We start from the raw sequence: 24,494 nt of genomic DNA, 5'->3' as shown, positions 1-24,494 counted from the left end.
TTTTGAAAAGTTATAAAAGTTTTATTGCAATTTTTGGCGCAGGAAACAAAACGCGGCAATTTCACATTACGTAAGAACACAAAGAGGAGAGGAAAAAGAAAGATGTGCGTTTTCCTGAAGTGCACTAATTTAGTCCCACACCTTTCACTCAAGCCAAATACTGAAGAGTTTCTGTACCTTATGAACAGGAGGCAAACACAGCAGGGAATGTTTCTTCAAAGGACAGCCATGACATGAGACAAAAATAGCCACGAGTGCTTAACAGGTATTGAAGAACGCTTCCCTGACATGACCATCACGGTCAGCTTTTAACCAATCACACGGTTTGGACGGATGAAGATCAGGTTTCCCAAAAGCATTTCAGTGCTCAGATAATCTTCTACTGTCCGGGTTTCCTTACATACTTTTGTCTACTATCTAGTGGTTTTCTAGCTACTCAAAAGTCAAAATGTAAAATAACACTTGTGTTTTCCTTGCATGAGCCCTTTGAAAGATGAATTCCCCCTAGGGGGGATTATTAAGGTAATTAATTCTTCTTTGAAATGAACTGGTCTCAACAATAACTTAGAGATTTTGTGCACATAAAGGTCTTCTGCTCTTAAGAGTCTTCAAAGCCCCTTCACCACAAAATCCCATTCCCCCAACACTGGAGATATTACCACCTGAGCAGGTAGAAAATTTCAACTCTTATCCTATTCCAAGTGCTTACGTGCTTTTGGGTACCTGGGCCATGGTGAAGTGTAAGCAGGATGAGACTGAATCCAACTGTCTGTTAGCAAGGGTGGAGTCAACGCCGTCTCTAACTCTCCACATTGTTCATTCGTGTGGAGAGCAGACGTTTCATTTTGCACTCGAGATAAGCCAGAGAGGGAAACGACAGGCCGGGCTGGGTCTGGAGCTCAGGGAGTGGAGCAGGGGTCGTGCCTGGACAGGAAGTCGGGCCCAGCGGGGTTATGATCCCTGAGCCTCCAGCTCTGATGCAGGGGTGTTGTCTGGCTCCTCATCATTGTAGATATTCTCCGCCTGGTGAAGAACAGGGAGCAAGAGGACACAAAGCGCGAGCATTAATGTACATCCTCACTTTCTTGCTGGCTCACAGGTGTGAGAGGCAGCACAGCAGGCAGTTCTGTAACAACGCTGACTTGCAGATAGGTTTCTGTCTCAACATGCATACAGCTCACATTTGACTGTATTAGAAACTGGCTTGACAGGAAGCATACCGTTGCCATGACAATATTAATGTTTAACAAAATACCGTAAACTGTCAAAGAGTAACCTCAGTGGCAGAGAGAACTAGGGCTTTATTAAGCTTACATTAGAGACAGGCCTGTGTCATTTCCCATTTTCCAGTTAATCCAAACTTCCTCCTCCTACCTGTTGTCTTGATAAATTCAGTATAATGTACTTTTCCACAACACAAATTCCATCAATGCATCAAGGCGTTCACTTTGCCTTTTTCCCTAAACGTCCTCCAGAATTTTCACATTAAAAGTGTTTATTCTGTCTTTTCATGAGTATGCTGTTAATGTGAACAAACATCAGGAAGGGTTTTGCAGGGTTTTGTTGACGGTAGCTTAACATTGATCAGGAGTACAGCAAAGAGGAAACAACTGAAATGAGAGTATGAAAACATTTGTTAAAAAAAATAGAAAGTCAGAGCAGCAGAGTGTTGAGTGACATGACTGTTGCACTGATGGAATTAGTGCTGTGGAAATGGACATTATGCAGAATTTACCATGTGAGCTCTTGTTACAGGCTACTGGTAATTTCATCCCCCTCAACGTATTGAGTGACTGGCTGTTATTCATTCCTGCTCGGCCATTATTTAAATACCGGCTTTTATATGAGAATTTACGCTAATCTTAAGTCCACTTATCCACTTACTAACTGGAGCTTTCAAACAGATCTCAGAGTCTTCATCAAAACGTTGGGTTTACTCTGTTGCCTTTTAAAATGGTAAATGGCTTTTATTTAATCCTTTCTTTTAGCAAAAGAAAAATGTACAAAAGATTCAGTAATTACTATTACTATGAACTTTGATGCTCAATGTTATTATTCTAATTAAAATCGCTGCCACATGTAGCTGCCTCAAATGCAACAATTCTGGCAAGTGTGTAAGTTGGTGAACTATGCAGCTTCACTGAGCTTTTTTTATTAGCACAAAGCAATGTACAAAACATTCAGTAACAGAGTTCTGTCGCTTTCACCAGCTGGAACAGCAAGTGCTGTTTGCAGATTTGACCAGCTTGGGCACTCTGATGGACCTGCTTGATGTGGGCAGCACGGGGAAGGAGGGCTGGGTCTCCTTACACCTTCCATTAATCACAAGCTCAAGTGAGTACTTCTTCCAGTCCCAGACATTATACCAGCGTGGAAGAAGTATTCAAATTATTTTGTTTAAGTACCAGAACAACAATGTAAAAATACTCAATTCAGCCCCCCACTTAGGTAAAAGTACAGAAGTATTATTAGCTAAACAGAGCTCAACAATAAGGATTGCCTGATTGCCCGGTGCAAGTAAAATGCCACGTCAGGCAAATAAATCTAGCAACTCACTTGCCTGATTTGGCAAGTGGTAAAAAAGAATTAAACATGTATTTTTCCAGAGCTGATGATGGAAGTAGCGATCTCTGCTGAGAGTTGCACAAACTGATCGGGCAGTTGCGAGTAGGGATGGGTACAGAAACCCGGTATTAAACAGGCCCCGGGGCTAAATCATTAAAGACTGTAGTATTATCACGCTCGCTGCAGCCTCTCCTGCTGTCTGTGTCGGGCTGAGCTCCTCCACACACGGAGCGCAGTGGTTGGCAGGTCAGACAGGCCGCGGTGGAGATTACTCGAGTTGACAACAACTACGCTCGCTACTGTAAGTAAGTGCAATAAAACCTCCGCGAGTAAAAAGCAATACTCCTGTTCAACAAGCATAAACGTGAACATGTAGAAAATGATATTTTAGTCTGCTCTGTCTGCAGTCTCTCATGTTTTACACAAGCACAGCAAGCTAGCTCGGCTAATAGCAAATTGTTACAAACAAGCTAAAACAAAGCGGTCTGTATGGAGTCTAATGGTTTATCTTAGTTTGCCAAAAAATCTGAAGAACAACAAAATCAAGACTTTGGAGTGGCCTAGTCAAAGTCCTGACCTAAATCCTATTGAGATGCTGTGGCATGACCTTAAAAAGGCAGTTCATGCTCGAAAAGCCTCCAATGTTGAGTGGCCAAAATTCCTCCACAGAGCTGTAAAAGACTCATTGCAAGTTATCGCAAACGCTTGATTGCAGTTGTTGCTGCTAAGGGTGGCCCAACCAGTTATTAGGTTTAGGGGACAATAACTATTTCATACAGGGCCATGTAGGTTTGGATTTTGTTTTCCCTTAATAATAACAACCTTCATTTAAAAACTGCATTTTGTGTTTACTTGGGTTATCTTTGACTAATATTTAAATTAGTTTGATGATTTAAACATTTAAGTGTGACAAACATGCAAAAAAAAAAAAAAAATCAGGAGAAAATGTACATTTTTACACCATGATAGCAATGATACCATGCCACTGAATTAATTTAGCAACTCCTTGACTACAACTGTGCAAAAGGAGATAGAAATACCTCAAAGCACATTGATTCTACAAGGGTTATATTAAGGATAGGACCAGGCGGACACTCCATTTGGCCACTTGGACATCCAAAGTACCTGAAAGTGTGCCAAATGGGTTTTTTACCTCTTGATAGGGAATCTGGCTACAAAATTCTGATTTCCACCACAGGAGGCTATGTGCACACAACGCAGCCTTTGGTCATGACATTTACTCTGTGCACCATCAAATTCTACCATTGTGCACAGTATAAAATCAAGAAAAAACTACTAAATTGTACCATTCTGTCTCCAAATGGAGTGGTTTTATTATAACAATGAAATACGCTCTACCTGTTTTCTGTTTTGATGAATCACATTGGCAGCAGTGGGAGGAGGACAGGAGGGACTGAAACTGACTTATGTTTAGAAAGAATGAAGAACACAGACATCAGTCAGTATTTTGATGTCAGGAATAGGATTTATTTTATGCATCAACATTTTAGATTTGTTTCCAGTGAGATATTGAGTTTATAGTGACTTGGCTGTTGTAAACACTGTTGCTGCTCTAGAAACATTTAGTTATATTTAAAATATTCATTTCTAATCTTGTTCTGAATTTATTCTTTTCTTAAATAACATATTTTTAAAAAAGCAATTTAGTAATGAAAAAGAACCGATAAGAGCATCAATAAGAATAGTATTATCAATAAAATCCTAAAGATACCCATCCCTACTCGAGAAAAGTGCAGCGGGTAAAGACAAAGTTAATTTAGATAATTTATCACTCACTCACAGTAAATGAGTAAATGAGGGTCGATATTCAAGAATGTTTGTTGCTTTGCATCTATAACACACTGTTCTGATTTAATTTACTTTAAACATGACAATTAACTTTAGTTTTTGTTGTTATTTGATAACCGCTAATAAATAAAATAGTTTGTTTAGGGGCAAGTAAAAATTTACTTTGGGCAAGTTGATTTCGGACCCACTTGCCCATCCAGGTAAGTGAAAAAAAAAACCTTAACGTACTTATAGTATCAAAAGTAGAAGTACTCGCTCTGCAGTAAAATGTCCCCTGTGACTGATATATATGTCATTAGATTGTACTGATGCATCAATGTTAGAGCAGCCTTTTACTGTTGTAGCTGCTCGAGGTGGAGCTAGTTTTAACTACTTTATATACAGTCCGGTAGTTCAGTCCAACCTAGGGGTTGGGCCCCCTCCAAAAGGGTCACAAGATAAATCTGATGGGTCATGAGATGATTAATTTGTATTATTATTTTGCTCTATATATCATTTTTACAAAATTAGAAACATCTTTGGGCCTTGAACATTTTTTCTGAAACCACCAGAAGTCCAAAGGGGAAATGTCTCTTAGGTGGAACTACCAACAATAAATATACATCTGAAATGTGACAAGGGGCCCGAACCAGACACTGCTTTTTGGTAGGGTTCACAAGATGAAAAGGTTGGGAACCATGGGTTTAATCTTTAATGATGCATTGTATTTTATAAGATTATCATGTTATCATGTTTTTATGTAAAATCATACTCTGAAAAGTAACTAGTAAATACAGTTGTTAAAACAGCTGACAAAACTGAAGTTATTGTACTTGGCTCCAAACACCTCCGAGACACATTATCTAAAGATCTAGTTACTCTAGATGGCATTGCCCTGGCCTCCAGCACCACTGTAAGGAACCTCGGAGTTATCTTTGATCAGGATTTATCCTTTAACTCCCACATGAAAAACTTCAAGGACTGCCTTCGTTCACCTACGCAATGTTGCAAAAATCAAGCACATCCTGTCTCAAAATGATGCCAAAAAGTATTTGTTACTTCTAGGCTGGATTATTGCAATTCCTTATTATCAAGCTGCCCAAATAAGTCCCTTAAGAGTCTCCAGTTGATCCAGAATGCTGCAGCATGTGTACTGACAAGAACTAGGAAAAGATATCATATTTCTCCAATATTAGTTTCTCTGCACTGGCTCCCTGTAAAATCCAGAATAGAATTTGAAATCTCTCCTCACCAACAAAGCTCTTAATGGTCAGGCACCATCATATCTTACAGATCTCATAATACCTTATTTCCCGACTAGAATACTGCGATCCCAGAATGCAGGGTTACTTGTGGTTCCTAGAGTCTCCAAAAGTAGAATGGGAGCCAGAGCTTTCGGTTATCAAGCTCCTCTCCTGTGGAATCAGGTCCCAGCTTCGGTTCGGGGGTCAGACACCATCTCCACATTTAAGAGTAGGCTTAAGACTTTCCTCTTTGATAAAGCTTATAGTTAGGCTTGGGTGAGCTTGAACCATCCCTTAGTTATGCTGCTATAGGCCCAGACTGCCAGGAGACTTCCCATGATGCACCTCTTTCAGAATCAGAATCACTTTAATGATCCCCGAAGGGAAACTCTTTGTTACAGCGGCTCACCTTTACGTCAGTGCACAGAACAAAGTACTAGCAAAAAATATAATACAATACTCTATAATACAGGTCAGAAAATAAATTAATAGTATAAAATAAAATAATTCCTCTCTCCTCCTCTCCCTCTCCATCTGTATGCATTTTTATCCCATTACTGCATGTTACTAACTCGACATCTTCTCTCTCCCGTAGTTCTGTGCTTTCTTGTTTCTCTCTTTCTGTCACTTTCAGCAGGTATTTCTGCCTCCGGAGCTGCAGAGACTGGATCTGTGGTTGTGGGCCATTTGCTGCCCGCTGCTCAACAACTGCTTCTACAGTTATTGGCTCTGTTACTAATACTGACACTATTTTTCCTATAGCTGTCATTCCTATTATTATTAATTTATTAATATTAACACTACAATTACATTTCTACTATTTTAAAAATTCAAGGTTGTATTTGCATTGTGCCTCCCTCTCACCACCCTCTCCCCCAAAACCTCTCTCTCTTTCTCTTAACCTAACACGAGTCTGGTTCTGTCCAAGGTTTCTGCCCTCTTAAAGGAAGTTTTTCCTTGCCACTGTTGCCAAATGCTTGCTCATGGTGGGATTTGTTGGGTCTCTGTAAATAATATTCGGTCTAGACCTGCTCTGTAGGAAAAGTGCAATAACAATAATAGAGATAACTTGTTATGAATTGGCACATTATAAATAAAATTGAATTAAAATAAATGTAGTGCAGTAAAAAGTACAATATTTGCCTCTGAAATTCCTCTGTAGTGGAGTAGAAGTAGAAAGTAGCAGAAAACGAAAATACAAGTACCTCAAAATTGTACTTGAGTAAATGTACTTAGTTACTTTCTACCACTGCACTATACTATAATAGAATGGGAGTGTTGGAAAAAATGGTGGCAGAGGTTCTGGTGACTGTAGTCACAGTGATCATGTTGTGGTAACAACAACAACACTATTAACACTACTAACCCAGCTGGCCTAATGCAGCTGGCCTTATTAAGAGCTTCCCCATGGTGCCTGACCCCACTTTGTTGCCTGGAGCGAAACATGCTGCAAGCAGCTACCTGGCCAGCTATCTCACTTGCTATGCCCTCCTTACCAATTATTCATTTAATTAATTAGAGAATAAGGAAATATGCTTTTTAGGTGTAGGTGTATCTCTGTTATGCCATAGATCTCACAATATGGACATCAACATTTAACCAGTAAGTAGCTTGTCAACTGGAACATCCCTCTTCAGAGAATCAAAAGAAGGTTAACGATGACTGAGGTGTGATAGACTACCAGGTTTGAAACTGGTGCATAGGGAGGAACTGGAGCTATCACAATCTGACAATCCCAAAAAGAAAAACTGTGTGTGGGTGTGGCTGTATTCACCATCTGCCAGACTTGCATGATGTTGTCCTCGGACACTGAGCAGATGACCCAGGGTTCATTGGGGTTCCAGGAGAAGTCAGAGATCTTGGCTGTGTGGCCACCGTGGATGAACTGATGGAGAAGAGGTGGAAATTAGAGGCAGAGGTAAACAGGCATGCATGAGGATTTTGGAATCATTGACATGTTCAAACCCTACAAGCGTGAATGGTCAGTGCTTTGAAATTGACTGGTAACATTGAGACGCTGTTTAATCTTGTTCTATTTTTATGCAGTTACTCCATTGACCAACCAGTTGATGTGATGTATTAACTTAAGTGAAAGTGAAAGACAAAAACTGGCATTGTCAACTGGACAGGTGCAGCCAGACAAACCAGATCAACACTTGAGTATTGATCATATTACATGCAATGTAATGGCTACTGACATAACTAAGGATCCCATGATGACTGAAAGATCTAAAGGTGACTTTGAATAAAATCACGGAGTAACCTTGATTTTAGGATATCACTTACCAGCAGCTCCGGTGGGCCATCCTCAGCATCTTCTGCTGACTGCTCCTCCCCGATTTTACTAGAAAAACAAAATCCAACAAAAAGTCTATTTGGTGTAGTTACTCTTCAATGTACCGTATGTCAAGTGTGTTGCTTCCACTATAAGCAGTGTTGGCTAACCATTACTAAAAGCTGTTTAAAAAAAACAACAACACGTATTTCCAAAGCATCAACATGAAATACACCTGAGAAGACCGCCAACTCCTATCGATACAAATATTGACATTGGTAATTGCAATACAGAAATGCCCAAGATATGTTTGAGGTTATTTATAAAGTGTCTCTATTACAAAGAAAAGACAAATTTATATTTACAACGTAAAATGTCTACTCAGTACTCATCGTGATCAAAAATGTTTAAAACATTTTTTTTTTTTTTAAACGGCTATATTTGGTATTTTTATAAGAGTGATGACAATGTGAAAGGTGTCTCTGGTAGTAATGAACCTACAAAGGACTATCAGCTGAATCTGCGGCTCCACTCGGCTTTACAGAGCTTTATAGTGAGTTTCAGCTCATTGTTTATCTGTCCAGCCACAACTTTACTGTTGTGGTTCACTCTCAGCGCTCTCATAGCGTCGTTTCCAGAGAAAAAGCTGTAAAAACCCGCTGTACACGAGTTGCTCGGCAGCAAACAGCAGACAGACTGGTGAACAGAGTGGAGCATTTAGCAGCTAAAGAGCCAGATATTTCCCTCAGGAGCTGCTGGAGACCAAACACAGAGCTGCGAGAGATTCACCAACTAGACAAACACCACTCCTAATGAAGGATCATGTTGCTCCGCAACTGCTGGATGTGGAAATAAGCAGCTGTTTGCTAACAAGTTCATCATATCAACTTAAAAGGTGATCTCTCAGTGTTGTTTTCACAACTTGTTTCTGCTGCCAAAGTAGCCAAAAAAATTAAATCAATTAATGCAGGTTTAAGGTATGACAAAAATGTTTGTTATGTGTTTATGTAACAAATCTCAGCCAAACCAGCCAATCATTATCAGATTACTGTAAACTCTCAAATATCAATATTAGTCTCAAAAATCCAGTATTGCTCAGTGTGGAAGTAAGCTTTCACTCACTTTTGTCATCGGGGTCTGGAGACAGATGGCTATTACCAATTCCATACAGATCTGTGTGTAAACTCTTTGAGCTACTCATCCAGGAAGATAGCCTTTGAGAAGTGTTCTTGAACTTACATGTGAATTAAATTTACCAATCACCCCCCAACACAGAGACATTACATTTCATAGGTGTTGAAGGGATTAGCCAAATGGGACTTGATGCTACTATCCACAGACATTTCTTATTGATAAGAATGGTGTAACATTATCAGATCATGTCTACAAACTGCAGTATAACAAAAACTTATTCACCTTCTAAGAGCAGAACCAAATTTTCTAAGGCTGCTTGTATGTGCTTTATTAACATCCTGTACAGTATATGACATCACTATCTGCCTACAGCCCTTTCTCAGCAGTCACACGTCACAATCGTTCCATTTTGAGCCACTCAGATCACGCACATTGTGACAGGGCTCGTGGGCAAATATTCACACCATATACTGTAAAATACATGATTAGAGCACAACTTTTGTTTTGCTCATAGATGAACAGTTCTTGTATCACACTTCGTAGGCATGTTCGCAATTCTTATCTACCAAACAAGTGAGATTTAATGTTGGCCGAGCTCTTTGGAGACGACTGCCGTAAATTATTCCTTTTTGAGCTCTGAGAGCCAAGTGCCAACTGAGATGGATTCATATTTGACACAGTTTCATTTTAGTATTAGTTTAGTTTATATGTTTATATCATGGCATTATTCCGAGTGTTTCTGCTATACAATTATCACTTGAACATATTTTGCTAAAAACTTACTGTTTCATATAAAAGGTATGGATTAAGAGGTATGATGGGCAGTTTTTACCTGAGATCCCAGACATTGAGACGTCGGTCGGTGCCGCTGGAGGCCAGGATCGTCTCATTGTGAGGAGACCATTGTACCTAATGAATTTGACAGTTGGTCACTAGCAGGTCAATGTAGTGACAGTAGTATAGCAGCATGGACGTTTTTGTAAAAAAAAAAAAAAAAAAACTTATCTCCTTAGGCTTGGTAGCACCTTAGAAGACAGTTTCAGCTCATATTAATACATTTGGCAAGAAACAAGACAGTTCCACGTTACACTTGAGACTCGTGATTTAATTGATAGGTTATCCACACACAATAAAAAGTGGTCTGCTTCATTAATGTTTGAGTGAAAATACTGCTGTTGCCCTAGTTCAAAAAATGTCAGTAGTGCACCATTTCTGTTCGCCTGCCACATACAGTACATTCAGAAAGTATTCAGACCCTTTCACTGTTTTCACATTTTATGTTGCAGCCTTATGCTAAAATCATTTTAATTCTTTTTTTCCCTCATCAATCTACACTCAATACCTCATAATGACAAAGCGAAAACAAGATTTTTGATTTTTTTTGCAAATATATTAAAAAGAAAAAACTGAAATATCACAGTGCTGAGAGTATTCAGGCCCTTTGCTATGACACTTGAACTTTAGCTCAGGTGCCTCCCATTTCTCTTGATGGTCTTTGAGATGTTGCTATACCTTGACTGGAGTCCACCTGTGGTAAATTCAACTGATTGGACATGATCTGGAAAGGCACACACTGGTCTATATAAGGTCCCACAGCTGACAATGCATATCAGAGAAAAACCAAGCCATGAGGTCGAAGGAACTGCCCGCAGAGCTCAGAGACAGGCGTGTGTCGAGGCACAGATCGGGGGATGGCTACAAAAATATTTCTGCTGCATTAAAAAGGTCCCTAAGAGCACAGTGGCCTCCATAATTCTTAAATGGAAGAAGGAGTTTGAAACAACCAGGACTCTTCCTAGAGCTGGCTGCCCGGCCCAACTGAGCATTTGAGAAGGGCCTTGGTAAGAGAGGTGAGCGAGAACCTGATGGTCACTCTGGCTGAGCTCCAGAGATCCTGTGTGGAGATGGGAGAAACTTCCAGAAGGACAACCATCACTGCAACACTCCACCGATCTGGGCTTTATGGCAGAGGCCATTGACGTACACTACGAAGTGTTTCCAATCACAGTCTAACTTTGACTACTACAAGTTGATCTGCTAAGTGATTACATATACAGTATTACTAAATTTCATGTTCACAACAGCTTTATTATTACTGTTATTAGGAACCAAGTTGGATGTCTCTATATTACAGACATTTTTTTAACTGCAGACTGACATTCATACAAAGCTGTATTAGACTAACAAATACATAACACTTGGAAGCAATTTTAAGTTCTTACCTGGAAAATTTCATCTTTGTGGGACTCAAAGGAGTGGAGCTTCAGTTTGAGGTTCCTTAGATCCCACAGTGCAACAGTCTGAGAGAAACAAGACAAGCTGTGCATTAAGTATTTACTCCAATTTATTCAATTTTAGAGGTCAGAGTGTGTTTTGCCTCTTCTCTACCTTATCAGCAGAACCAGTGGCAAGAATGAACTCGCTGTAGGGGTTGAAGCTCAGACAGTTAACCTCAGCAGTGTGAGCGTCTACTGAGTGGCTGGCTTTGGATGTGTTGTTGGACCGAGTGTCCCATCTGGTGGAGGATTACGCAGGGTCAGGGGCAGCAGGGACATCATTAATTTGGTTACAAATTTAAAAAAAGACAGAGCAGTTTTAACTTGATGAATCTGTTCCCCAATCACAAAACCAGACAACAGACTACCTGTTTGTATCAACCACTTACATCATGAGTTTCTGGTCATCAGCCACTGAGCCAAACAGGGATTCGTGGAGCAAATGCCAGGAAACATCTTCCACCACCGCTGTGTGGCCGGTGAAGATGGTCTTGGCATCCACAATCTTCCCTTCCTTTGGGCCGGCCCCGATGTCCCATAGACAGATGGTCTGGAAAGAAATGAAAGGGGGAGCACAATGTTTTTTTCCCCTTGCTACAATGATCAGTTTATAAGCTGGGAAAGCGCTGCATCACTGGGCATACCAACAATTTGTCATCACAACTTCTTTCCAAGAATGTCCTCACTGGTTTGAGGCTGCAGCAATGAACAGTCAGCAGACGATGAAACTGTACACCAGTGGTTCCTTTTTTGTCTGATCAGATGAGCTTAAGTACCCCTTCATGTGGGCCTTTTCCACTACGGGAACTTAACAATAATTCATTTAAGGTGTAGCCCTCGTCTCTGGTTCTGCTTGTTTCCACTGTACTCCCCGTGCTTCAGGGGCGAGTTCCTGAACCACAATTTCAGCTCCTCAGGAGGTTGTACTAAATCCAAGTTCCAGATACTTGAAGGGAAGGAAAGCTACAGCTGGTTTGCATCACGGCGATTAATAAAGCAGGACATGTGTTTCGATAATCACTGTAAGGAAGTGTGTTTCAGTATACATGAAATGTGATATTCTGATTCAGAATATTATGGCTGTGTGACCAAACAGCGACATCACTATATTTTATTTTCTCCTCAAGAATCCTGCCGTCTGTTCTCCAGCAGATTCTTCAGCGTCGTCTCGTTTTCTGGCTGAGGAGAGAATGGAGCGGCGGGCTGGTCGACGGTCCGGAGCGGAGAGCTGGACCGACAGCCAACCTGTCCTGAAGAACAGCGAGAGCTGGCCAGCAGGTGGAACTGGTCTGGCCCACTTGCTCCATTCTGTCGACCTCCTACTGCAGGTGGGGCTCTTCTATCAATTTCAGATCAGATCAGATCAGAAATACTTTATTGATCCCTGATGGGATTACAGCAGCTCACCTTTACGTTAGAAAAAGTAAGACGACGAGACGGAGCTACGGCAACAGGCAGCATGCAGACTGGCGCATGCGCACTTACAATCTGTATCGCAAACAATCTGTATCAATAAATTGATACAGATTGTTTAAAAGTCATTACACATAAGCGAGAGAGAAAATCTGAATTAGCGGCAGGTATTGTTGTCTGTCGCACAACTGAACTGCACTTACCAAACAAACAGTTTTACCACAGGGACTGGCAAAAACTGCACATCCCAACCATTTCCCCCTCACACTAAGTGATCTATGTCAACTTCTCTGTTTGCTTCCTAACTGGTTTTCATGTGCTCTCAATTGTAGCGTGAAATGTTAAGCAGTTACAACTGATTCTGGTTGGTGGGAGACATGTCCTGTCCACCCAGCCTATCAAAGCTGGTACTTTTCCAGGTTACTGTGACATTAAAAACACTCTAGATTCGCCTCACGGTGCGGTCAGACCAGATTTCACCTGCTAGCAGGCTAACAACAGCATTCCACAAAGATGTAAATGATACAACACTTTACTTTTATTGATCTCTGTCACTCACAACAGCAAAGAAGTGTCCCTACGGCCCCTCCAGAAATCTGGTGCGACTGCACTTTCACACTAATTTGTAACACTATTTGTGTTTGTTTTCCTTCTAAACCTAAATATATATTTTTTTAACCAAATCGTTATAATTAAATTTTTTTTTTTTTTAAATTAGCTGAGCTTTGTGCCAGCAATTCACCAATGCATACTGTAGTGTTTTAGATGTTTAGTCCTGCTGTGACACAAAATTGCGTATTGCTTCGATTTCTGTTGTTAAGGGGCCACTTTTCAAGTGTCTGCACATGCAACTGCATTAACACACAATGATCACTGCCAATTCAAAATACAGGCAGACTACTTTTCACTGTGACTGAGTTTCTAACTCAAGCAAGAATCCAGTCTTTGAAGATTCTCATGCAGTGAAACAAATGGAATCAACAGGTGCCTGGAATGTAGGAAAGACCAAAACAACACAGCACAGTGGAGGTAAAGTAACAAAGTACATTTACTTCAGTAGTGTACTTAGGTACAATTGTGAGGTTAAGCAAATTGTTTAATTACGTTGTGGTTATGACAGTATTATCCTTGCTAATATTATCTTAGCATAAAGAAAATGGATCCCTCAGGGGCTAACGCTAACATTAAGTCGGCACTTTGGCCGAGGAGCTCAACTTTTGTTGCAATTGTCTGCAAAATGGTAACGTTAAACGAGTAGTCCCCCCCCCCAATTCTACACAAATGACCTATTTTAGATTCAAAATGTTGGTTTTTGCTGAAAGGTGACAAGTTTGTGCCCGAGTAATCAATGTATATCATGTAGTGATTGGTGATGAACGGGCCCTACAGAGAACATGGATTCCTTCTGCCAGTATACCTGTCCTGCTCCAGAGTGGAGCCCTACAGCATTTTCAACTGCAGCAGCGTCTTTGCCTACATTTGTACTGTCTAAAAGGAATCAGTGTTTATCGCATACACTCGCGTCTGTCCATTGACTGTGTATGTAATCACACAGTCTTTAAAATTCACTGCTTTCAGTCTCAACAAACCTTTGGACCCTTCTTTCTGGCACATTCTCCTATCTGCACTGGATAACCAGTGAATGAGGCCGTGTTAGCTTTTAGTTCTAGTCACTTACATGGTCATCGGAGGCACTGAGTAGGTTGCCACTGAGGTTGGGATTCCAGGAAAGACCATACCCTTCTTTCTGGTGGCCTTTCAGCCTCAAGTCAGGACTACACTCCCCACTGGGATCTGAAACACACAAATACACACTGCATTCACCTTCATGATGTGTGATTCACTGGAGTGTGACCATTCTGATGCATGTAGTCATAAGTATATAAGCACAACAGTGATCCAACCTGGCTTAGACGGGTGCTTATTGTAGTCGAAGACCAGAACGTCAGAGGTGGGGGTCTTGGTGGCAATGATGCAGTGATTCTGGGGCATGTAGCGGGCTCGATTCACCTCTCCCTCGTGATTGATTTTGATCTCGATCTCTATTTTTCCACTTACTGAACCAAATCCACCAAACTCTGAAATGAGAATACAATCAGACTGCAGTCCATCCACCAGACGCTTGACAACTGTAGGTTAACCCTTGCTTGTGACTGGTCAGTTTTGGTCTATTTTACTAGGGATGCACAATATATCAGTGGCTGACATTTTATTGGCCGATAAATGAGAAATTATTGTTACTGTTCCGATAATGGAATTTCAGCCGATTATTGTGTCCAATAATGCGGAGCCTTGTCTGCAGACCAGGAAGGTCAATCGGGTTCTCAATGTGGATTTTCATTGCCTTTCTCTCCTCTGCTCTCTGTGCCGGTGCCTGCCTATATTTTACTTAACGAGAACAATGCTCGTTGTCCATAAGTGCAACACAATCCACTGGTAAGGGAGACGATACGAGAAATTTATCAAACACACGCTGAACAAGCAGAACATTAACTTGGGGCCAGTGCAGACTACAAGATTTTTCCACGATTTGCGGGTCCTCTAGTTCACGTGGTTCTGAGAAGGGCCCTGACCAAGTCGTGAGCTGTCCCAGACGCTACGTCAGTTTTCAAACATGTTTGATTTTATTGTAGTCAAAAACAAGATGCGCTTATAGTTGGGGCACCTTGGAGACGAGTTGGAGATTGGAGGAGAGCAGTATCCAATCAGAGCGGGTGAGGAAACAGGGCTCTGAAAAGGGAAGCGGACAGTCCAAAACAAACATTACGGCTACAAAAAGGAAGATACCAAGATGGGGACTGGCGTTCCTCGGCTTGTGTTGACATAAGAGACGGAGGGGAATCATTACACTAACAGCGAAATGTCGTCAACAAGCTAAACACAAACTGACACTAACTGTATGTAACAGTTGAGCCTCGTTAGCTACGTATCTGAAAATGTGTTGAACTCTTGTAGTTTGTGAGGCTGAGAGCAACCAGCAGGAGCTGTCCTCAGAGTCTCGGACAGAGGAGAGGATGAATGGTGCCAGTCCAAGGGCTTTAGGAAACACTTAACTAGTCCAAGAGTACGTAAAATGATTCTAATGCAGCCACATGCTCGTCAATAAGGAGACAGTCCTTTTATTAATTAGTCTACATATAAAAAAAAAAAAACTAGGTTTGTTACAAACAATAATTTATAATAATATCTTTGTTATTGTAGGGACGATGACAGCTCTCTAAACATTTGTGTTGAGTTACAAAAATAAACTTGACGAAGATAATTATCGGTTATAGTTATCGGCCCTGAAATTCCATAACGGTGCATCTCTATATTTTATGTCTCATATTGGCAGAGTTACTGTTGGAAACTGTTGTATTTAACAGCTACTGAGGCCAGTGGACATACACATCCACTGTACTACAATAACAATATGCTTGGCGACCTCTGTATTTGCTGATTAAAGAAAGCCATTATGTGTGAATGTACTAAAGCTGGTAACCAGTTTTGAAAGTTGATTTCTGAGCGAGGGTTACAGCAGCTGTGCTCACGCACAATTTAAGAGCAGGACTTCGTCAAAATGTTCAAAAGGCGATAACTCATGAACCAATATGTAGTAAACTCTTACTTTACCCCTTCTGCCCTATTCTGATATGTATGCTAGCTTGGCTTTGTGTGTATTGAGGTTTAGACTTGGACTGTACCTTAAAACTGTTCAGTGGCCACACTAACATAATAATACTACCTCTAGCAACACACCAAAGGAGCAGTGAGTCTGTAGCACACCTACACACAGCTGGGCACCCATCAACATACCTGCTGGAAGACAGAATAACACAGTTTCAGCATTAAGACTGAATGGAACATGACTCTAGTCCTGACTCATTAATTCATTCCCTCACCATATAAAATGTCTGAGCTAATCAATGTTTAAACCAGTTTCTGACAAACACAGTGTCTATCAAAACTCACATGGCAAGCTACTTTAGTCACTTTCAAGATTTCAATAATTGGGTGTCTTAGTGTGTGGTTGGATTTTGTCAGTTTTAAGCTATGTTAAACAAAATGAGAAGTTAGAAAACCTACATCATTGTATTGAAGCACAACAGTGCCTCATAATTTGCTGCTGCAAATTTCAGCCTTTATTTAGGCTCGAGCTTGTGTAAAACCAGTCTGAAGGTACTCTGTTGACCACTGGTGGCAAAGTAATGTCTTGATGACTGTATTTGTTTGTATCATGTTCTACCAGCATGTGGACAAGCACACATGTATGCTATGCGGTAGGGTTGGGCGATATGACTGGATTTACTGTGTGACGGTATAAACGTGTCCACCGGTAGAGATTTGGCAGTACTGATTCCACAGTGGGACAGTATCTCTGCTATGTATTCGGGGCAGGCTGTGTAGCAAATCAGGCCTGCAGTCTCGCGTGATATCACAAATCCAGCTGCCTCACAAGGTATTGTGATCTGGGCAGCAGGACTGCTTACCACGTTCTCACGTGGCGTGAGAGCGACGGTTGGTGGCGGTGACGCACCTCTAAGCTGGTTTGCCAACCGCCGCAGAGTGAAATTTTAAATACACAGCGGGAGGAGTTGTTTTTGTTTGTATGGAAGTCCCAAATAAAAGTGATGAAGTACGGTGTGGTTATCGTGATATATAGCATTACCGTGACAGAAGATTTTGGCCGTATCGCCGACCCCTACTACGTGTTTGCAAGAGTTATGCTTCTGCTAACAGACAGCACTGACAGATGCTGACAGTTGTTGTTGGCAATGGGCCATAAAATGAAGACTGCAAGCTGATAAACAATGCAGGTTTCTAAACACTACGAAAAGCTTCTGTAAATGTTTTATGAGGTAGGAAACACGTTAGGTCTTACAGACACACACTGTGTATTTTGGTGAGAATTAATTAATGTAAAAAACAAACAAAAGAATTATAGAAATATTACATTGTCTGCTCTTTGGTATGCTAAGTGTACACCTACTCCCCTAACCACACAGACATTCTTTATAGCGGTAACAAGCAAATATTCCGACGTATGTCAAAAGTATTCTACTGCAGTACTCCGGGTGAATTTACCTCCTTTCTCGCTGTCATAGTGTGAGGCGTCAAACTGGGCATCGTCATTTGGTACCTGGACGCTGGCAATCACAAGGTGATTCTGCTCATCTGAAGTATGGGTCCCCAAAACCAGCCTGTGAATGGTGTAGTCCTTCCCCTCTGGCCTGCAGAGTCCACAACATGGACACGATTTTAATCTATACCCGGTAGCAAAAATAGCTTTGTCTTTCAGTTTCACATTAGAGCAGGGCTTTTGGTATGGAAAAGACAAATGTGATTCTTCAGTCTTTATCAAACATTCCAAAACTGTCAAAGACTGCTGATAGTAACAGGAAAGGAGTAACACAATAAGCTTTTATACAGGAAAGACTTCCATGGTGTAAAACATGCTTTAATGAATCTCATGCTTTAGATCTCTCCCTGCGCCAACACAGCTGATTCAAATGATCACCTCTTATGAACTCCTGAAGCTGCTTGAAAACAAACTGATCATTTGAATCAGCTGTGCCCTGTCAGCAGGGAGAGATCTAAAGCGTGCAGGACAAGGGGTACTCCAGGAGAGGTGTGGAAACGCTGGGCTGGGGTCTGCTGATTTGGTAATACCTGTCATACTTGTGATAAAGACAACAGACAGGGATGTCCTTTTGAATGTTCTTCAATTTTATTAGTTATAGCTGTCTCTAATGCTGGCAACTTCCAAATGTACTTCTGCTTTAGTGATTCTGACACAGAAATAAGTCTTTGCAGGCTTGGCTGATGATGCTTAATAACTCAAGTGTATTGGTCGTGTGTGTTTTTATTTATTTAATGCTTTGTACGAATAAAATGTGCAAAAACTGTTTTCTATTTAACCTTTTATTTTTTAACAGTTTCTTCTTGCAGATTTTAATGCATAATGCAAATAATACACTATTTTATTATATATACACTATTATTATATTATCTCCATAATACTACACTGAAGAATAAAAAATACAAAATGAATGAGAATATCTAACAAAACAAATGTATAAACTACATACTAACTTTCTTCAGACACCTTAGCTGGTCACAAACCCCAATTTCCAAAGCAAATGTGGAGAATTTCGTTACATCTTACATTGTAAAGTGATATTTGGAGGCAGCATGAATGCAAACAGATTTCGACTCGCTTTAGGTGCTACACATGGTGAAGATACGGCGACTCAAGTTGAAAATCATCCACCTTGACTGATTTTTGAAATTTATTTTCAAGATGAATGACTCCATGAATGTACAGAGACAGTCTGCGCCCTCATTTACAAACGCTTCATGCTTATGCCAGTCCCAGCGCGCTACAGTCAGTCAGAATACACATCTGGCAGCGCTTCGCCTCTGTGCTGAGGTCAGCAACCCGCTGCTCCCAGGCCACGAGACAGAATCTCTGTCGATGCTAATTATTGATATTATTAGAATAATTCATTATTCATCGAAGCTTTGTTGAATCCATATAACTCTATACAGCGCACTGTGTTTCGCACGGATGATTATTACTGTCACACAATGCGCTGACGCTGTGTGATCAGAGACGGCTCAGAGCGTCTTTGGTGTGATTTGACAGCAGGATTAAAAAAGGAGGAAGAGAGAAAATAGCGAGGGGCGCAGAGGGGAGACAGGCCAGAGAAAGTGTCCACGAAAACTCTGCACAGTGTTTCTGTTGTAAAACTGAACCCGCCGACCACAGCAGCACCACATCTCTGCCTCCAGGCCACAGAGCGGACCCGACACAAGGTGTATGAAGGCTAGGAAAGAACAAATCTTCGTTAATTATGGCTGTATGTAATGGCTAGTTAACAACGTAAATCAATACTTACTATGCTCTTTAATAAAGCAAAAGTATTTCTTATCCGATAACTCGAATAATCGGTAGTAGATTACTAAAATAATCGAGAGCTGCAGCCCTGGGGTGCATTGTGCGCCGATATGCCTATTCAAAAAGGTACTCAGAAGGCTGCTTTCTTAAACAAATAACTTTATTAAAAGAACATTTAAGTTAAATATTCTTTAACATGTGAAATATACATTGTCAACCAATTCTAGAAATGAACATGGAGAAAATAAAGAATAAATAAATAAAAATAAATAGCTAAATAAACATCAGCACTGTTCAGTATCAGTCAAGTATAGTGCAAGTACCTCTAAACTGTATTAAAGTACAGTACTAAATGTACTTTGTTACATTCCACCACTGCTCTCTACTAAACCACATATTCTCTCCTCTGTCAAGCTCTGAGATTCCAGCTTTGTTCCGATTCTGCATACGCCGATACCGACAAACCGGTCGGGCTCACCACAAAACTGTCCAAAAATAAGGTAAATAATATTTGTTCTGTTTTTAATTTAGTAAGTGACCACAATGAAACACAAATCAAGTTTCTGTTTAGTTCAGTTTTTTATGCTCAGTCACTTTTCTGCGGTGGCTGAGAGCGCTCAACACACTCATGTGTTTCTGACTTTTGCTTGTGTTTTCTCAAGTTGGTATGTGTTGAGCTCTCTCAGCCACCATACTTTTCTCTCTCTCTCTCTCTGGTTACACAGTGTCAAGGCTTGAAACAGACTGTATTTTGAAATGGCAGACCCTGTGACGTTAACTGCCCTTCCACCCCAAAATGGAACTTTTGCAAAATTATTAAAGACTTCCCACAGGGTCCAAAATTAACACCCATCAAGCACCAAATGCGGGTCAATTTTGGGTTTGGCGGAAAAATAAATTGGGATCATGGGTAAATTATTTGGAATCACGTCATCAAATCGTGACTCGAGTAGAAATATCAAAACACCGGCTAACTGTAGCCTGTAACATCAACATGATAAACAGCACTCTGTGTTTCCAGCGCAGACTCGGACAGCAGCTGCTCATGGCTGGTTAGCTCTGACTACCAGCTCTACGTGGCTCTTCTTGCTACACTGAGCGGTGGTCAGTCTGTCACACTGTCGGTAAGTCACTCTGGTTGGGTGTCTGCTTACCTCCCGCGTCACACACTACCAGGGTTCCCACTCTATTCTAGAGCTCATTTTCCAGGACTTTTTCAGTGATGATCTAGCTAGTGTGACAGACAGCGATCGCACCATACACTAATGTGCTCCACTCTGCGGAAGTCTGATTTAAAAGACGTGCAGTCTATGGCTAGAGGACAAGTGCTATAGAAACATTTCAGTATATGGGCAAAACCTTTAGATGTTTAAATGTCACTACTTTTACTACTCTCTCCTCTTAATGTTGTTTTTTGTCTTGCCTTTTTTTTAAATGCGCTGTTTTAATATTATATTTTTATTTTTATAGTATTCTGTCATACTTTATTTTGTTTCTTTTGGAAAGCCCTTTGTGCTTGGCAAGTGCTATGTAAATAAAATTCTATCATCTGCTATCATTATTATCCATTTATCACCTCAATCCCTTTTTTCTTATGAATTATATTAACTATTGCTACCTGAACACCAATAACAAATAGTAGCCTACAATTTTGCCTACTGACAAATCTAGACTGAACTTTACATTCCTAAATATAGGACTCAAAGTTAGTCGAGTTTGCTAGGATTATTAACTGCCACTGACTCTTATCAGTTTATCACACCATATTTTAGCCCCTAGTAATATTAGTTGCCGTCTTTAACGAGGCTAATCACACCCACTGTGAGCTACTGCTACAAAAGTTAAACATTTCATGTCATGGTCCATTTCTCCTTAACAATGCAGCACTGCGTTTGAAGAGACAATGTCAGCAAAGTAAAAAAAGTACCCTCAGCCAGTGTTTAGCCAGTGTTTGACTCTCATACAGTTGGGCTCCCATTGATTGTTTTGATCCCGGCTTCCCATTCATTATTATCCAACTGTCTCAACAATGCCCAACATACATTTGTGTGTTTTTCATTTAAAAAGGTTCATATAAAGTTGTGAATCTGTTATATATTCGTAATTGTCTCTTTAAAATGATGCTAAAGATGAGTTTGCATAATAAATAATTTAGGTAATTATTTTTAGTCAAATAACGCATGATGCAGTTTTATGACCGGTAAAAAATATTTTTGGCCAGTAAATTCTCTCAGTTTACCTGCCATTGGCAGATCATTTTGGACCCTGCCTTCCCAGTGAGGGTAGGGGGCTGTGTGGCACGGTGACGTAATGTAGCGTGGTATACCGAAATTTAAAAAAAAACTAACTTTTTGTTAAAAACAGTTCGGTATTACAAGAGTACTTGTTGTAGGTCAAATCTGTCTCCGCTGTAAGTGATCGTGAGGATGAAGTGTATAATTTGTCTGAAGCTTGTATACAGACGGTGCTATAAAAGTGTCGTGCAAGGGAGGAAACAGTTCAAACCTCGCCAAGCACCTCAGTGACAGACACCAAGACCTCTCTAATGAGTACTAAACACGACAGGATAGCGAATAAGCTAGATGGCTAGCCAGCTGGTAGGACGGTGATAAGCTGCTAACTTATGAGATAAATAGTAAATCAGTAGCGTATCAATGTCAAGCATACCCTGTACCGTAAATAGCATGACAAGCATATTAGAAAATGAGAGTTCCAAAACGACAAATGTATTAAGCCACAGTTATTTGGGGGTCTCATTTGGGTGCTTTTAAAAACGGTTAAATAGCAGCTACATGTCACTTCTACACTACGGTGGCTCTATAATGCCAGACAGAACGGGCAGTAAAAAAGGCACACTTCCACTGTAAATTTAGCGAACATTACACTGCCCATAGTGAACATAATGCCCCAGGCAAAAAAATAAATAAATAAAAATTAGGGTGATTAGGCTGCTGGAGTAACATTTAAGGGGAAATGGCCAGTTGTTCGAACCATGGTTTGTCATTTTGGAACTACTCATAGAATAATACATGGGCATTGTACAGGGCAAGTCTATAATACATAATATATTAACATTTGACCCCAGATCAACCCTTGTGGACTTTCAGTTTGTGATCTATTAGGTATCGAGTATCAAATCATTATCATTTCAAGTATCATTTCGGCATGGAGTATCACGATACTAAACTTGGTATTTGTTATCAAAGTCAAACTTTTGGTAGTGACAACACTATGATGAAGACAACTTTCTGTCACCTTGTGATCACTCAATGTCAATTAAATGTCAATGTAGCCAGTCACACAGCAGCCGCATTAACCTGTTCTTATATTTATTTTGTCAGACGATGTCGTGATCAGCACGGCAGCGCAGCAGCTTGGGAATGATTGCCTGGTAGTATATGAGGTGTGACAAAATCACTATTACACACTTGATCTGTTGTCTGACAACAGAAAAATACATAAACGAGAAAAACTAAATTGTGAGTTTGGCTGTATTAAAACAAGGTATAGGTTATCAGAGAGCAGGAGGCAAGTGAACAGACATTTAATGGGCTGACACTCAGCAGAGCAATAGGTTGGCACATGGCTAGAATGGCAGCAGTTTGTCTCTAGGAGCCGCAACACGGCCAGATCTGGTGGACGTCGGCCGTAATAAGTCACTTGACAGACACTTGTTGACACTGTTGCTGGGGTGTAAACCATGTTTTATGAGCAGTAAGATGGAGACAATGTAAATACCTGCTGACATCTGGAAGCCACTGGACAGTAAGGCTGGGCCACTCCAGTGCATGAGTCATCACCAGGTCGTACAGGAAAGGTGTGTTTTTCTTCCAAATCTTGTACTCCTCATTGATGACCCTTTCTTCCACTGCATCATCATACACTTTAGCAGAACAACATGGTGTAAGTTACAGGTATAACGGCAAATAAAGGAATCTACTGTGTACATTCCTCAATGCGTTTACCTCTGTACTGGAGGAAAGTAGCTTAAGCACACACAAGTTCGATTATGTATAAGTAAGTAAGTATAACCAGTCTGACACAGCTGGCCAGCTGCACTAACGCTAGTCCCTTGCTCAAGGAATCCTTAACAGACAAGACAGCCTTACGTGCGTTAACGTTAAATCAAAGTCAATTTAAAACAACAGCTTAATGCTAGCTTGCTACAAGGTTACATTAACGACGCTCTGTGATAGAAGATTGACAACAAACTTCAAAAATGGCAGGGTATTCTGTTTTATTGACCATGTTCCGTGCAGTCAGAACTGGTGTATTGGCCGCTACCACGCACTACGGCGTATTTTGGTGATGGAGGTTGTGGCAGCATAACAACAAGCAAACTATTTCTTAAGTTGAAATAAGTGCTGTTTGGTGCATTGGATGTATACTGAACTTTAATAGTAGCGGTTTGACATGGTGCTCTTTTAAAAACTTACAACCGAGAACAGCACACACCCTGGCTGAAACAAATAAGCCTCCTGATAGTACTTTACTAAGCTAGCATGTGATGCTAGCACCCATGACAGAGTTGAATGGCTGTGGAGCGCACACAAAGCCGCACACGAGGAAAACGGGCCACCGCCGTACACGCTAGGTACTTCTAGTAAACCTACCCTCTTTATCAGCCATGTTCCAAACTCTGCGCTGTGTCACGATGCTCGAAAGCAAAGCAACTAGGTAGCCGCCGTATATACTCCTGTTCCCCTAGCTAGTACTGCTTAGGTTGTATCTCTGCTACTCCTTCCTTTTCAGCGCCGAATTACTCGATACCTACTGCGCATGCGTCACGGGGCGCATACGGAGGGGCAACCCAGGAGGAGAAGGGACCGCTCCAATACTGAGCTCAGCCTTCCCGGTCGGATTCCAGCAGCTCGAAAAACGCACTTGCCAGACAGTTGGAGACAAAAAAATACCAACATTTT

At 40.9% G+C, this 24,494-nt stretch overlaps 1 protein-coding gene across 1 annotated transcript; it reads right to left on the bottom strand.

Moving 5' to 3' along the window:
• Positions 1–24,411, bottom strand: rbb4l (retinoblastoma binding protein 4, like). The gene is made up of 12 exons (XM_044205028.1): positions 24,186–24,411; positions 23,311–23,455; positions 17,760–17,905; positions 14,600–14,773; positions 14,374–14,489; positions 11,672–11,832; positions 11,395–11,521; positions 11,229–11,306; positions 9,839–9,915; positions 7,884–7,941; positions 7,372–7,482; positions 1–1,023 (listed from the first exon to the last, which is right to left on the bottom strand). Exons 1-12 carry the CDS (start codon positions 24,199–24,201, stop codon positions 952–954), a joined length of 1,281 nt encoding a protein of 426 aa, XP_044060963.1. The 5' UTR covers positions 24,202–24,411; the 3' UTR covers positions 1–951.
• Between the last annotated feature and the right edge of the window lie 83 nt (positions 24,412–24,494).

The sequence above is a fragment of the Siniperca chuatsi genome, linkage group LG1, assembly GCF_020085105.1.
Source record: "Siniperca chuatsi isolate FFG_IHB_CAS linkage group LG1, ASM2008510v1, whole genome shotgun sequence".
NCBI classification, from domain to species: Eukaryota; Metazoa; Chordata; class Actinopteri; order Centrarchiformes; family Sinipercidae; genus Siniperca; species Siniperca chuatsi.
Note: the sequence above shows the minus strand (reverse complement) of the source record. Positions and strands in the feature narration are given on the sequence as shown.

Coding starts and splice junctions, on each gene's coding strand:
- rbb4l (XM_044205028.1), bottom strand. Junction 17,906..23,310: donor TGGCTTCCAGATGTCAGCAG/GTATTTACATTG, acceptor TGGACTCTGCAG/GCCAGAGGGGAAGGACTACA. Junction 11,833..14,373: donor TCAGTGCCTCCGATGACCAT/GTAAGTGACTAG, acceptor ATTTCTTTCCAG/ACCATCTGTCTATGGGACAT.